We start from the raw sequence: 16,348 nt of genomic DNA on the forward strand, positions 1-16,348 counted from the left end.
GAGAGACTTTGTTACCCCAGAAGGGGAGGCGTATAGTGACTTAGCTGGAGGGGCTGATTCACAAAGAAGTAGCACCCTGAGTCCTGGAGAGAGGGGGCCACGGTGCAAGGAAGGGGCACCAGACCTGAGTGGAGCTAATCCACAAGGAGGCGCCACAAGGAGGGGCGCCTTGTGGTGAGTGAAGCCCACCACACTCACCCACCTTGTCTCTGTAATATGCTGGGACCGCACGGCTACAACAACAGTGCAAACAGTATTTTCCAGGCAATTGGCATTTTTACAGTATCTGTTATATTCATACTAGCAGCATTGTCCATAGTATTTGATTCAATGGGAAAGTAGGATATATTGATAGATGTGTCATCTAACTGACTTCATTTTTTCCTTGACCCTAGGGAGCAATATTGGAACTCTGCATGCTACAGACATGGATAAAGAAAACACTCTTAATTCTCGCCTGCAGTTCCGTATTGTGAAGCAGAACCCCAAAATCCCTTTAGATAACCTCTTTATTATCCAACAAGAAGCTGGGACTTTCCAGCTCTCTAGCTCTTCATTAAACAAGCAGGTAGTTTCGAATTATTCTGTAACGGTGGAGGTGACAGATAAAGGTCAGTACAAACAGCCCGTCATATGCTGAAATAATTTCATTCGTCAGCCTTCCTGTTTCAGTGTTCAGTATCCAAGATGTTCATGTTAAGTGATTTAGAGATTCCCAGACAAGGCATTTACAGGAAGCAGCAGTATTGAGCGCTGTTCTTCTTACTGAATTTTACTTAATTGTTTTAAAGATGCACAGAGAAATGACTCATAATGTGATAATTAAATTCAGCAAGCACTAGGGCAGAGGGTTTACTAGAATTCTCCAGTAAGAGGTTTTCTACTGCACGGGAATCTCTGAAGGGATTGCATGATTTGTGATGTTTCCACTGATTTTATTGGAAAGCATTAATGTCTCACTGAAGAAACTTCAGTGAGTTCAGTGCAGCTGGCCAGAGAGTCCAGATGGTTTATACAAATATTCAAAACAAAAGTTCATCTTCAAAAAGGGTTTGCAAGGCTCATTATCCAAGAGCTCAGAAATCCCTGATGGTTAACTGAATAAAAAGTATGTACTTTTTCCCATTAAAGACTAAGGGCTTCATCCTGCAGTTCTTAGCCAAGCAAAACTTACAAAATGTACATTGACCTCCATGGGAGATAGAAGCACATAGAGTAAGCAGGATTACATTTCCCCTTCGTTAATGAAACAGCATGGTTTAAACAAATGATAGGAGAATTTCAAAAGGCTTGGAAGTTGGTTTTGGAAGCTCATTTCGAATTACATCTAAACTATTTTGTTTGGGATATTCCCTGAGTCCTGGTTTATGACATACACGATGAAAATACTGGGCTCTGACTATGTCTGAACAATTTACAGTCCAGAGCAGACTTTTTGGATTCATAAAACCAAATACTAAGGTCTCCTTCCCCCACAATTTGTGGCACATTCCTGGATTTAAAACAAGGCTGTGAGGTCTGCTGCTGTCTGAGTTCATTGATTGGCATTCTGCTAATTATACCTAGTTTAGGTCCAGCTATAAGCAAAGTTCAGAATGTTCTCTGATGACCCACCATAGGGAAAAAAAAGACTGATATCTCTGGATGGGGGAGGGAGGAGTCTCCTTGCAATCTCCCTGTTATGAAGAACACAGAAAATTCATTATCTTCCTGCTCCTGATCAGGGGTGGGGTGAAAGTAAATTTAGGAAAAGGAATAAGAGTAAGGATGGAGGAAATATTGAGAGAACTAGGAAGAGGCAAGGAGAACTGAGGGAACCCCCCTCAAAGTATAAACTAATTGTGGCACCCAATATCTTGTGGCCAGTCTTTCTGACAACAGTAGGATTTTGCTTCGATTGCTATGTTGTATTGCCATGTTGTATGCTTGTACAATGCCTGTCACACTATGGACACCTGAAAAAAAAAACTTAGGTTTTCTGCAGAAAGGTTGCTTGTGATATTGCTTTGTTCTGTTTTGTACAGTGTTCACAACATTGTGTGATGTGAAAATAAACGTCATTGACATCAATGATCAGATTCCCATCTTTGAAAAATCAGATGTGAGTATTCCTCACGATATTGTTTCTGATGTTACAAGACAAACTTTTACTGAAGCTATGGCCAGATCTAATGCCTGCTGAAGTCAGTGGGCGTCTTTCCATTAACTACAATGGTCATTGGTTAAGGTTGCTAGTGAGCAGCAGAGATAACATTATGCCTCTGCAGCAAGGCCTGTCTATAAGATCTAAATAGCTGTGGTAAACACTACACAAATCTAAGAGTTCATTCTTAAGTATGAAAATAAGTTAAAATGTGTACTGCTCATCTAAAGGGACAATATTGGGAATTCAGATCTGAAATGTAGGTTTATAAAGGGGGGAGGAGGGGAGAGTGGAAATGAAATGGATTAAAATGGCTTAATGTAAAAAATGTATTGGATTTAAGATTTCCCCCAATACCATTGCAAAAATAGTGTTAGTGCATATGTACCAGAAAGTGAAATTAACTGTAATCACAAGTGAAACTGACCAGTCTATTTTCTTTCTGCAAAGGGAAAGTGCAAAGACAAACAAAGAGCATGAATGGTGAAGAATGGATTAGATTTAGAAAGTTTGCTCAGTTCTAATAAACTAAAATGTTACTAGTAATACATAAATAATTTATGTAAATATATATATTTTAACTTGGCAGCATTCCTTCAGTTTCTAGACTACAAGGATGTAAGGTTTTTAATAAAAGAGCTATTGAAAAAAATTTGTAACAATCTATTTGGGGCAGATTAAATAGTTGGAGGAAACATGCCAAAGGCCAGATTATGCCATCAGTTACACTTTTGTAGCTCCTTGACTTAATATTACAGATATTTCATTTCAATTAAATAATATTCTGCAATTTCTTTCCTGAACTAAATAATAGCAATATGAACCATACAAATACATAGTTATAATTATGATATATTTAAAAGATTAAAAAAGTTTATAAATTAAAAAAATCAATTTTACCACTGCTGGCATGAGAAGTATTATTTATTTTTGTAAATTAATTCAAGTGTTAAGGAAAAAAAATCTTTAAGGAGCATGTTGGCAGTTCGGAAGGTTTATTTTTGACATATGTCCAATGTATCTTTTGTGTGAGGTTTGTACAAGGGCCTAGAAATTTCAAACAGGCACTTTTAATTAAAGAACGATTGAGGGTGAAATCCCTGATGGTTAACTGACTATAAAGTACTTACCTTAGGCTGGTATAGCAACCACTACCCATCCTTGCCAATTGAATGGGGCACTCTAGCCAATTGATTGACATAACTCAGCTTTTTGAGTTTATCATTCAGATGTTTACCAAAACTAGAAGTTTTTATGGTCTTTTTGGAACTGGACTGGGATTCAGGACACTGGGTGGAATTCCTGATTCTGCCATAATTGTACTGTGTGACCTTGGGCCAGATCCTCAAAGACATTTAGGAACCAACTCTCATTTTTAGGCACCTAACTCTCGTTGATTTCAATGGGAGTTAGGTATTGAAATACCTTTGAGGATCTTAGCCTCAATCTCTTTATGCCTCATCTGTAAATAGAGAAAATAATTCTCTTCTTCCTTGTGTGGTTGAACTCATTAATGATTGGGCTTCACTAAGTTGTAGCACTGAAGCCCATTTCCTTGAATGGTTCCTGATGTCTCATGTTTCAATTATCTTTTTTCTTTAGTATGGTAATTGGAATATTCTTGAAGATACTCCAGTAGGAGAAGTAATACTAGAAATTCAAGCTACAGATGCTGATGAACCATTCACTGGGAGCTCTCAAATCATTTACCAAATTGAAGAGGGAGACCAAAATAAAAACTTCATTATAGAGACAGACCCCCAAACAAATAGGGGATTTGTAAAGATTAACAAGGTAAGTGGATCGCTTTAATTCCTAAATTACAGTAGTACAAATACATTTTTTCTTTAAGCCTTATTTTTTGTTCTTAAACAACATCCAGTAATCTTTTTTTTTAACTGCCTGCTGATGGATTATGGATCTCCAGAAAACACAGCTTAAAATGTATGTCTCATTGGGTGTATCTGTTACCCATGTCTCTTCAATTGAGGCAAACTCCATACAGACTCAAAATTATATTTTAATCTTTACAAGAACATCAGAGTTAAATAAATTACTCATTCTAGTCAATAAATTAAAATATTCACACCAGGGTCACTTGTTCCTTATGTGGAACTTGCTTTGATGTCAGTGGAGTTATGTTGACATATTGAACATAACAGTGAGCCTTATTGCAACTCTTTTGTTTCTTTAGAATATATCACAAGATATGATGATGGTATGTTGTATGATAGATCTTTGTTCTTCATGCAAACAATGTATTACATGTTGTGCAATATCATGAATGGGTCACTGGAAAACTAAGCCAGTAAACATTACAGTGTCTCACAGATATTTGTTTGTAATACAATACTAACTAAAAGATATCTGTTCCAGGATGGAATCTTAGAGCTGGTGAGCATTTCCAACCCATACTTGACTTTTACAATGGGAGTTGCAGGTGCTCAGCATGTCCCAGGATCAGGACAAATGTAAAGTTTTTTTCTGTTAAAGTGAACACTGACGGAGATAAAGCCAAAGTCAATATTTACCTTGATAGATAACAAATCATGATGCTCACTGAAACTAGAAGTCAGTGAATATATAATTAGAAATACCAGAAAAACTCTGTATTATGACCATAAGTTTAAAAAACAGAGGTGTTTTTCATTTGAAATTAACCTTCTCAATGGCAGTTCAAGTTAGAGAGAGCCAAACACAAACAAATAATTATTCATCATCTAATGGGTAAAATATAGTTTTCATTACCTCACCTGCAGCCATTTTGGGTGCAGTCATTCACATGTTCAGTTTTCTTGACATTGTTCTAGACCTCAGTATTATTGCTTTCCAAGGATGTAGCCATTAGAAACATATTAACTAATTGTATAACTGTTTTCAACCAATCATGAGTCAGAGTCTTTTTGTATGTAACAATAAATATTATTGCTATAAATAGAATTGGAAATATTACTTGCTGAGGGACACTCCCAAGATCTATTCGTTTTGAAATAATTCTTTCTAGTGCTGTGCTGTTGTCCTCCTACATGATGAGTCTGCCCTATCCCTTTGTTACCTAAGATATACTCTGTCTCCAAAGCAGGGGAGATGGTTCCATTGTGTCTGTTGGCTTCACATTAGGGGAGAATCAATAGATTGCCTGAAAGCCTTACTTTTAACTTCCAGTTTATCTTCTGCATTGAGAATACCCACCCTTGTGCTTCCAATTCCCCCAGGGATGGAAATCTTCAAATGATCTGGAGATTATAGGCATACACAAGAGATTCCTCAATCTCTTACTGAAGAGAACAGTGAAATGATTGTTTATTGCAATCTCTCTCCATTTCTCCAGATCCTTGATTTTGAAATGTCTTCAATGTACAATCTGACAGTCAAGGCCACAAATCCAGAACCTTTGGTGCAAGGAGTACAGTATAATTCAAGCTCCACTGCCTATTTCAGAGTTGTTGTGGTGGATGTGAATGAAGTGCCAGTTTTCTCCAAGAATACTTATATAGTAAATATATTTGAAGATGTTCCTGTAGGTACTTTGGTAATGAATGTGACGGCCAATGATCCTGAGGGGGACCAGATAAGGTAAAACAAAAAACCAAAAATCCTCAACAACCAAACACAAAACACCCTGCCTTCTATTTATTTGTAGTTTTTTAGCATTGACTGGGATTCTCACATAAATTGTTAATCTAGTCCTAAACCAGAGAGCTTCTAGACTAAAATGCTGTGGTTGAGAGCAATAGAATATCTGTGCCAGGGAAGAGGACACATTCCAAACATAGATACAAGGAAATGCAATAATTTTTCAATGTCTGTATAGTTTACATTTGATGTGGGAAAGATAATACAATGTCAAACAGCTGGGGTGTGTTCCTGTTGTAGTACATGATCTTCTCTGCCAGGCGACCTCTAGGGTAGAGCCTTTTGTATGTACCTGTATTATAGGCAAGAATCTTCCCAATGGAGCTCATGGTTTATGAGATTAATAATGAAAAGTAGCCCAAAGTAAATCTCCAGAGCAAGGGCACCGTTGCCTTGATTTGTGTTTCAAGTAGATTTAATAATGCATGAGGTTTGTATAAAATATTCCTAGATGGAGACTAAGAATAAGCAAGAGGACAATTTTTTTTTTCATTCAGTAAATTGTTAGTGCTTTTTATGCAGCAGAGCACACCTACAACTAAACAAAGAGCTTAACATATCTAAAGCAGGACTTCAATAATACATTAGATTTTTTTTTTCAAATCCGTCTTCTTTAGTTCAATTCTCCAGAGTTTAAGCCTCTGTTTAGGAACAAAAAAATGTTCTGCCACTACTCTGCATAATTCATACTGAGGTTTTGCGGACAAAATAAAAATAACATTCAACTAGTTTTGAGGAAAACACTAAGCAACGTAATGGAATAATGAAGATGAATCTGACCTCAGTCTTCCCAGCACCAACCATATGAATGATCTATATTTTACACTGATTCCATTACATGGTTTGTCTCAGTGAGAATCCCAATGGTGGACACCATCAGGACAGCATTTAAAGATGAGCTGACAACCTCTCTGCCCCTGATAAATTGGCACGAAGGGGAAACACTCAGTGAGCTGTAGCTCACGAAAGCTTATGCTCTAATAAATTTGTTAGTCTCTAAGGTGCCACGGGTACTCCTTTTCTTTTGCGAATACAGACTAACACGGCTGCTACTCGGTAACAACTTGTGGCTCTCTGCCATGCACTAACAATCACTTATAAACACTGAAGTCTGATGATCAAACCTGCGACTGTAATACATGTCTCACCACAGACAGTAGTGTTGTAGCCATGTCCGTCCCAGGATACTAGAGAGTTAAGGTGTGGGAGGCAATATCTTCTATTGGACCAACTTCTGTGGGTGGGAAAGACAAGGCAGTATACTTCCTGTTGCTGACCATTAAGGTTAAGGCCTCTTTAATTGCTTGTCTTCTAAATGGTGCAAGTGTCATGGAATGGGTTCAGATGGCTTCTACTGTGGCTGTTTGTCATGGGGTCATTGTCCCTGAAACTGATGTTGCGAGTGTCCCCAGTAAGTGATAGATCCTTAAACCAAGGCAGTGATATTCAACAGTGAGTTACATACCTCTAAGCTTTATTGATCCTGTCTGCATGTTAAAAGAAAAGGAGTACCGGTGGCACCTTAGAGACTAACAAATTTATTAGAGCATAAGCTTTCGTGAGCTACAGCTCACCCGATGAAGTGAGCTGTAGCTCACGAAAGCTTATGCTCTAATAAATTTGTTAGTCTCTAAGGTGCCACCGGTACTCCTTTTCTTTTTGCGAATACAGACTAACACGGCTGCTACTCTGAAACCTGTCTGCATGTTGTGAGATTTCCTTATTCCCTTCCCTACCAACCGAGTCAACAACCAGTTACCCTACTTCATCTTACTCCAGTATCTGCCACTATGTCAAAAAGTGATAGATAAGCACATTAACTAGATGCTTTTGTTAACTCAATCAGTCGTGAAAGAATTAAATGTTGATATTTAAATCATTATTTGTCTTCAGAGTTAAAATCCTATTGAGATTAATAGGAGCAGTTCACAGGATATCTCTGAGCTAGCTGTCTGCACACTCAGTCAATTGTCAAACAACACTGTTTATACTCCGTTTAAACTGAGTTTCTATTCAGGTCACATTTTAAAGATTCTTTGCAAATTAAGGATCTAGAGTCATTTAAAATAAATTTAAAAGACAATTTTTGGGAATGTTAAAAAAATCTCATTATAGAGTTATTATAACTGCATTTTACATAGGGGACAACTTTTAGATTGTGTAATAGGACCTCTCTGATCAGCTAGTCTCATATTTTTTTCATTTGCTTTTAACTCTAGCTGAAGGGCAAACCCCAGGGCATCTCTTGAGTTCTCTCTCTTTTTTGGTGGAAGGATTATCAACTTTTCCCAAGGAATTCTATCCTTGTCCTTTAGATACTCTACTAATCAAGCTATTTACTGACAGTGTTTAAACCAATACAGATAATTTAATGTTTAACCAATGAAGAGACATTTGCTCTATAAAAATTATTATGGCTTGGTACAGAATATATATATGGATACAGATATTATATATATATATATATATATATACATACATACATATATATTTATGCTTTGTGAAGATACACGTTGGAAAGCAACAAGAGAAACTGGCTGCGGATTGATACATTTTCCGGAGAGATATATACTCATGCTCCTTTGGATCGAGAAGTAGAAAATTTATACAAAGTACAAGTCACTGCAACAGAAGAAAGTAAGCAATGAAAGCACTATGTATGTTTTCCAAGGCTATATGCACAGCTAACAGCAAGACCTTGACTTTGTCTGATACAGCTATAGAAGCTGCACTGTTAAATTATTTTTGATGCATCTTGCTGTTTATGCTTGGGAGGATATATTCATTTAGGAATTACTTTCTGTAAAATGAAACTTCAGATTATTGATAATATGGATTAGGGCTGTCAAATGATTTAAAAATAATCTCAATTAATCGTGAGATAAAAAAGTTGCAATTAATTTCATATTTAATCACACTGTTAAACTACAATAGAATACCAATTTAAATTTATTACAAATATTTTAGTTTTTCTACATTTTCAAATATATTGATTTCAATTACAACACAGAATACCAAGTGTTAAGTGCTCATTTTATATTACTATTTTGATTACAAATATTTGACCTGTAAAAAAGATTAAAAAATAGTGCAAGATACAAGTTGAAGCATGAAAGGGCATGTGAATGTTTAGCATATGTGTCTCATAAATTCCTTGCAATGCCAACTACAACAGTGCCCTGCAAATGCCTATTCTGACTTTCAGATGACATTGTAAATAAATGTAAACAAACTTATCTGTCTGAGCAATTGGCTGAACAAGAAGTAGGACCAAGTGGACTTGTAGGCTCTAAAGTTTTTGCATTGTTTTGTTTTTGAGTGCAGTTATGTGGAAAAAATAATAATTCTACATTTGTAAGTTTCACTTTCATGATAAAGAGACTGCACTACAGTACTTGTATGAGGTGAACTGAAAAACAGTATTTCTTTTGTTTATACTGGCAGGGGATTTAATTTTGCCATCTAGACTGCATGGATGGCTAACAAGACTGGGATGTATTTGGGTTGAAATCTGTCTTTTAAGGCATAAAGCCAGGTTTCCCTAACTAACTAGAACACAACAGCAATTACATAACATTTAATACTGTCCATTGTTTTCAACATATCAAAAGAACAGTTGACATTACTGGGGAAAGAGAAGGTCTTCTTAGATGAAGAACTAGATTGGGGCTGCTGTTGCTGGCATGTGCAAAGACAGGCAACCACATCCTGCCTTTTGCCTGCTCACACAGGGAATAGCCAAAAGGCTGGGGCTTGTGTTTGCTTAACATAAAAGGCTGGAGTTCCCTGCTCCAAAGAGGGCTTGCTGGATATGGTGGCTTAATAGATCTCCTCTTTCACTAGTTAGCACTCAGAAGCCAGCACTAGTCAGTCAGAAGTGGCAGCTAGTGTTACTTTTTAAAAAGTGTAGGGGTGTGTGTGATCCCCCCCGGCACTTTAAAAAAAGTGACACTAGTTGCCACTTCTGACTGACTACACCCCCTCAATCCCTCCAGAGACTGACTGACTCTATATTGTACAGACGGAGTAGCTCTGGCACCTGCCTCTCTCATGTTGCACCACCACACCCACTCTCTTCAATGCCACTGCAGCTGCAAAAGCAACAACCCAGCCCCAAGCAACTGTGAATTTGAAGTCCACGACCTGAAGTGTAATTTTGCACTGTTTTAAATTCTACAGATAAAAAATCTCAGAGCTCCACAGCAGTCATCATGTTATTCATAAAAGATGTGAACGATAATCCTCCCCGGCTAACAAAGGGTAATCATCTATTCTTCTGCCATCCGCTCCATGGAGGAGCAAGAGCAGAGATCCAGGCCACTGATGATGATGAACAACTGTATTCTCCAGAATTCACTTTTTCTCTCAGAGGTGGTGAAAGTATAAAGAGGGACTGGGAAATTTCTAGAATAAATGGTAAGTTTTTCAATCATATGGAAAATGTAGCATGTACATGTATTTATTGTGTATATTTAAGAAATGGTTGCATTCCTGTTTCATTCTGACTTTCTGTTATATACCGTACATTGAAATATTTAGGTGTGTTGAGAAAGTAATACATATTTGAGTACATGATTATTGCAACACTTTAGATTGTTGTATTTGGCTTTATTTTACATTGATAAAACCCGTTTGTAAGAGATGATGCTTTTATTTAGTGTGCTAGCAAACTGACAAGAAGAGAGAAGATACACATGTGACTCAAAGTGCTGTGTGAGTCTACTTCAATATAAACACTATAAAACCACTTTTGGTATAGAAACAGAGCAGCTAGAGTAAACTGTTCATTAGATACTTTTCCCAGGACATTGCATTTTAATATTTTGATGTTGGATGTGGCAATGTGCAAAATCTGACTACAGATTTACGGTATGTATTGTAGCTAGAATGTTTTGGGAAGGCTTCCCCGCTATACTGGCTTAGTTTGTATACATCAGAGGAGTGGCCTCTCCTGCTAGGTGACCTTGGGGACACTTCTGAGGAAAGCCTGCCATGTTAGGTTATCATGGGGTGTAATGCAAGGATGGTTGGTTTAGATATTCTGAAATGGTTGCATGAGTGTGGAATTCCTTCTGAATATAAGAGGTGGTGTATTGTAGAAGTTAAGATGCAGAAGGCAATGGGTGAGATTCTATGTATTGCAGGTGATCAGATTAGATGATCATAAAAGTCCCTATGTGGTTTTGCAGGGGGCAGAATAAACCACATGTAAACTCAACGAGCATCTGATTCCTTCTCATACATCCACCTCTCCTCCCTCAAGCCTGTCCATGCCCTGCTTCTGCCCCACCCCTGGCCTGTCCTAGAATATCCCCCGTTCCTGGGGTTCCTGCAGAGGTGGCATAGAGCCAATGGAGGCAGCTAAGTGCCAGACACAAAGGCTGTTTGCACCTGGAGTTATTCCCTGGGGGGCCCTTGCATCTGCCCTGGAGCCCCTTTACAGCAGCTTGAATGGATTGGGGAACCACTAGATCTTTAAAAAAAAAAAGACAAAAAAAAAAAGACCTGGGCAGTAGGGAATCTGCAGGTAGAAGTGATGTTTAGTGAAACTGAGCACATTTTACAGTTCCTCATTGTCCTGATGTGTATGTCCTGTTTCATGTTGACAGGCACCCACGCTTACCTTTCCCCAAAGCACACTAATCTAGAGGAGAAAAATTATATCATTCCATTAACAATTAACGACAACGGAAAACCACCTCTGGAAGGAAACCTGAATCTTCAAGGTATGTTACGAACATAGCATTTATGGGGCTGAGAATGGCAATATTCATTGACAGTTCTATAGGGCTGATAAATGATTCCACTAATCTTATGACATTTGTCTTTGACTGCAGTAAATGTTTGCAGATGTTCAGATGAGAAGAGATGTTTTATAGAAGTAGAAAACCATCCTGGGATGCCAAGCACAGGCATGGCAGTTGGTATTCTTCTTGGAGTATTGATATTCATCGGTAGGTGATATTTCTTAGAGACATGATTACTTTAACTTCTCAGTTTAACATTATTCATTGTTTTAACTCCTGTGGGACACCAACATTTATGGTGCCAACAACCATTATTGTAAAGTTAGATTGTATTGCACAGAATCTTATTCAGCTAGGCATGAGCTGATGGAATGAAGGCAAACAGATTTATACCTTCACCCCAAAACAAGACAGAATGTGTTTGAGTATTCTTTTAATAAGCTTAAGCACAAAAGGAGTAGGGATGACAGACTGATGAGATCCAGTCTCCTCCTCTCCTCTCTCCCCCCACCAATCCTGCCCAGTAAGTAAATAAACAAAAGAATTCAGAGCACAGTCTGTGATTTTTGGATGGCATAGCTACAGTCAGCAGACTGTGACTCAGATTTAGAGAGGGTGAAAATATCAAAAAGCTGAAATTAAATAAAATGTAGACATCATATTCGAAGGGATCAAACTTAGAAGATGATATAAAAAGAAGTTATATAAGCTTTCAATTCAGTTACACAGGAAAAAAAGAATGGCCACCAGAAAACAAGTTTTCTGCCCTGCAGCTAGGAAAAGGAAACCAAGATTTTGTGAGGATACTTGCTGTGTAATTCACAAGCCTCTGGAAGAATAGAAATTACCTATGACTATAATTTGGTCCTTAGAAGATGAAAGGGGGAAAGGGGATATAGTGTGATTCAAAGAAAGCTAAGAGAATGGAAAAAGCCAGGATCAGAGTTTGTGGTTGCCAGAGAAAGCCTTTACATCAGATCTATGTTCAAACCTCTGAAATCACTATTTCCCTGTAATACCTTCATCCAACCTCTCATTTAATATGAACTAGAGACAAAACGTACCATAGGAAAATTAGATTAACAGGAATATCAAAACATGACTCCTAGTACTAAGGACTTGATCCCACATCACTGCCTTACTTGAAATTTCTATTCGCTGTTGGTTTGCCAGAAAACTCAGTGAAGATATTTTGTCCAGCTCTATGCTAGCCTACTTTAAAGAGGCCAGTGAAAGTAAGTTGTAAAAAAAACCTGTATACGACTCATGATTTTTAAAATAAACTACTGTGCCAAACATACAGCTTCACTTTCACACATATAAAGGACCTTTTCCCCTTTGAATCAGGAACAAGAACCATAGCCATTCAGACAGATTTAGCAGGGGGTTCAGAGCTGGGCAATGAAAAGGATGAGAGATCTGGAAAGACTTTCATGTGTAGAGAGATTGAAAAGATTAGGACTGTTCAGTGCAAAGTGGAGACGAATAAGAGGTGACATAGTAAAGACGTACAGAGTAATAAATGGTATACAGAGGATAACTCAGCCACTCATGCTTTCTCAGAGGAGAAGAACAAGGGGACATTCACTGAAAATGAAAGACAATACATTTAAGACTGGTAAAAAGGAAAAAAAAATGACATGGTGCAATAATTGCCACAAAATATCATTGAGGCCAAGGGCTTAGTACAATTTTAGAAAGAGACTGAACATTTATATTGATAATGAGAACATCTACAGTTATACTGGATAGGATAAGAAATATGATAAGGGATACAGAGTAGCAGCCGTGTTAGTCTGTATTCTCAAAAAGAAAAGGAGTACTTGTGGCACCTTAGAGACTAACAAATTTATTAGAGCATAAGCTTTCGTGAGCTACAGCTCACTTCATCGGATGCATTTGGGAATGTTTTTTCCACCAAATGCATCCGATGAAGTGAGCTGTAGCTCACGAAAGCTTATGCTCTAATAAATTTGTTAGTCTCTAAGGTGCCACAAGTACTCCTTTTCTTTTTATGATAAGGGATAAAACCCCTCATGCCTCAGGCCATAAAATAACCTCTAACTGAAGGGGATGAAGGAAGAAACCTCCCCCATCAGAGAGAAGCAACTGACCCAGAAGAACTACAAGTCTGGTCCAGTTTGGTAATTCTTATATCCCTAAAATCCATTTAGTTCCAATTAGGGATGGGAAAGTATTGTGAATAGTTGTATATTAATGAAGATTAATCCCTTGCTGAAATACTTTAAGAATGTTTTAAAATTTCCTTTATTAGGCCGTGATTTTTCTTCTCTTTCAGGTTTTATTGTAGGAGGCATATTTCTCAAACTGAAATACAAGAAAAAGAAAGAACTTAAGAGAAATGCAGCTGAGCCATCTGAACTGAAAACATTAACATAATAATTGTTTATTTTATTAGGGGAACAAATGACTTTTGTAACTCAGACCTCCCATAAATGTATTTTCAGAAACTCTTGACACAAACATGTATATGCAGGTTCCCCCTGTTCCCCACTTTTATTAGTTATAAAATCTATATACAATGTACAGTGGCGGACATTCATAAAAATATCAGCCCTTGCCAGGAGTTAATGTGTGCTGGTACCAAAAAGCTGTGATCCCAGAAAGACTTATAGTCCTGTTAGTGTGGAAACTATTAGTAAATACTGACTGCTCTATAGTCTTAGAGAAAGTTTTCGTTTTCCTACAATTCTCTTTACAACAACAAGTTAACAGAGTGTCAATCAATGTGCAGAGAGTGTGTAATTAAATGAAGTCCTACACTAAATGTAGGGCTCTCCCACAAAGTGGGAGGGATCCCTTGACCATAAATTTTAACTGCTCCCCAAAGCTAGCTATGCCTGGAGATATTCTGACTTGGACCACACCTGTTTATAGTATTACATTATTCTTGTAAATTTAGGACAAGAAGAATTACTGTGACTCACCAATATGTTAAGCAACCTAGGGTAGTGAAATAGTAGGTATTTTAATTTTCCCTTTGTTGCGTGTATCCACTGGGATAGTCTATATCGTTTGTGTAAGCACCATTGTCCTCCTTTAGTGTTCCAAGAAGAACAAAAAAGAGATTTTTAAAGACTGTACAAATTGGTAGATGTGCTACTATATTATAATATTGCAAATAACTTCTGGCTCTGTGCACATTAGATAGTAATTATATGTTCTCCCAAGGGATTTATTGCCTGTCCATGAAACAAGGATAGAAAACCAACGCTGTTTGCAGGATTTAACACAAAACTTTCCATAAAAGAGACCTGAAATGGTAACTTGCCAGGAGCCAGTGGGCTGTACCTAATTCATGCCTGATTATATCATGATGGGGTAATTGCATTCTGGGACTTATCATATCTGTGTAGTGTACCTATGCACTGAAGATGTCTACGCCTGCAAGCTATATCTTAGATTTCAATGAACTCCATTTGGCCCTTAGGTCTCACTCTGGGAAGAAAATACAATTGGTTTAAAAAATAGACTTATATTGACGCATTATTTGGTGGTGTGCTCATGAAGGATTGGTTGTTTGTTTTTTTGAGCAGGGAATAAAAAGTTACAAATTATGCACGTATGTCCCAAATTTGCTCTTCTGAAAGGGAGATGAGAGATGTGGGAGGGTGGGTGTTTACGTAGCAATTTTTTGGTCACTTTTGTATAAAGTACAGATCTGGAAGGAAAGGAACATTACTCTGGTAGCATTGCATTAAAATATGTTTTCCTAGAGTACTGCCAATAAAAACGTTGCTTTTGGCCTTCAGCCATGTCTCACCACATCACATTGTCCAGCTGCTGAAGGTTGGAGAGCTTTGGTTGTTTGCTGTGGGGATTATTTCATCTGCTGAAGTGTATTTTATGGTGGGAAGAACAGTCCATTGTGTTTGATAACTGTAACACTAAATTACGTCAGAGGGTGCAGTGTTAGGGATGAGTGTATTTATACTTTTATAAATCATATAAATAAAATAAATTATTAGGAACCAAAGACCACCACTGTATTTGTATATACCAATGTGGTTCTATCTCAAGAGAAAATATGCAAAAGTTCCATTTTGTTTTAACTTCTGTTTTAGTTTCAGTCAGTCAGACTGTCTCCCATTTAGGACACCTCACTTTTCTGTAGGAAGGAAAGATGCTCTGTGGTTCACCTGTATTCACCCCAGCTAGAAGACATTATATTGTATTATTGAGTTTGACACTATGAGCCTGATTCTACATTTCTTGTGCTCTGTCACAGAGCTCTTACCTCATCCTGTGGAGATGCAGGCGCTGTCTCAGTTTCCTCATCTCCTTTGAGTAATTTACCTTGCTCTCTGCAAAGCTTCCCTCCCAGCTGTAGATAGTTTGGCCTTCAGGACAAATTAAAACGTCTGCTTGTTCCAAGGTAAGGAAAAGTCCAAAAGAGAACACCACCATTCTATATCTTAATCCTTCAGTGCAGGGATCTCACAAAGTCTTTCATCCTCCCTGGGCCACAGCCCTGTCTTCAAGGTCTGTGAGACCTCAATCTCCTCCCCTCAACAAGGGTTCACCCTTCTTGCAGCTAGGGGTCTACAAACAATCCTTTGCACTTGGTTGCAGGGGTCTCAGCAAAACCACTTCTATGTGGGACTATTAAGGCACAGAACAGCCTGTGCCCTCTCCCTACCAGGGGCTCCAACACTGAGGCCTGAAACACTAAAGTTGCTAGCATCTCCAGCTTCAGATGTTTCTGCTTTACTTGGCACTCAGGGCTTCTTCCCATGCTTGTCGCCCTGCCTCTTAGGCCTTCTCACCAGTCCTTCAAAAGGTTTCTTCAGCTCAGCCCTTC

At 37.9% G+C, this 16,348-nt stretch overlaps 1 protein-coding gene across 1 annotated transcript in view; it reads left to right on the forward strand.

The window, feature by feature from the left end:
• The window catches only part of CDH17 (cadherin 17), a 36,701-nt gene extending 22,630 nt beyond the window's left edge, over positions 1 to 14,071 (forward strand). The window contains exons 9-17 of the mRNA XM_038391599.1: positions 396 to 611; positions 2,025 to 2,101; positions 3,746 to 3,937; positions 5,475 to 5,719; positions 8,286 to 8,416; positions 9,959 to 10,195; positions 11,389 to 11,505; positions 11,617 to 11,733; positions 13,826 to 14,071. Of these exons, the coding sequence (XP_038247527.1) occupies positions 396 to 611; positions 2,025 to 2,101; positions 3,746 to 3,937; positions 5,475 to 5,719; positions 8,286 to 8,416; positions 9,959 to 10,195; positions 11,389 to 11,505; positions 11,617 to 11,733; positions 13,826 to 13,926 (1,433 nt within the window). The 3' untranslated portion in view covers positions 13,927 to 14,071. The remainder of the gene's footprint in view (positions 1 to 395; positions 612 to 2,024; positions 2,102 to 3,745; positions 3,938 to 5,474; positions 5,720 to 8,285; positions 8,417 to 9,958; positions 10,196 to 11,388; positions 11,506 to 11,616; positions 11,734 to 13,825) is intronic.
• The last annotated feature ends 2,277 nt before the right edge of the window (positions 14,072 to 16,348 follow it).

This window comes from Dermochelys coriacea, chromosome 2 (assembly GCF_009764565.3).
Source record: "Dermochelys coriacea isolate rDerCor1 chromosome 2, rDerCor1.pri.v4, whole genome shotgun sequence".
In the NCBI taxonomy this organism is placed as follows: domain Eukaryota; kingdom Metazoa; phylum Chordata; order Testudines; family Dermochelyidae; genus Dermochelys; species Dermochelys coriacea.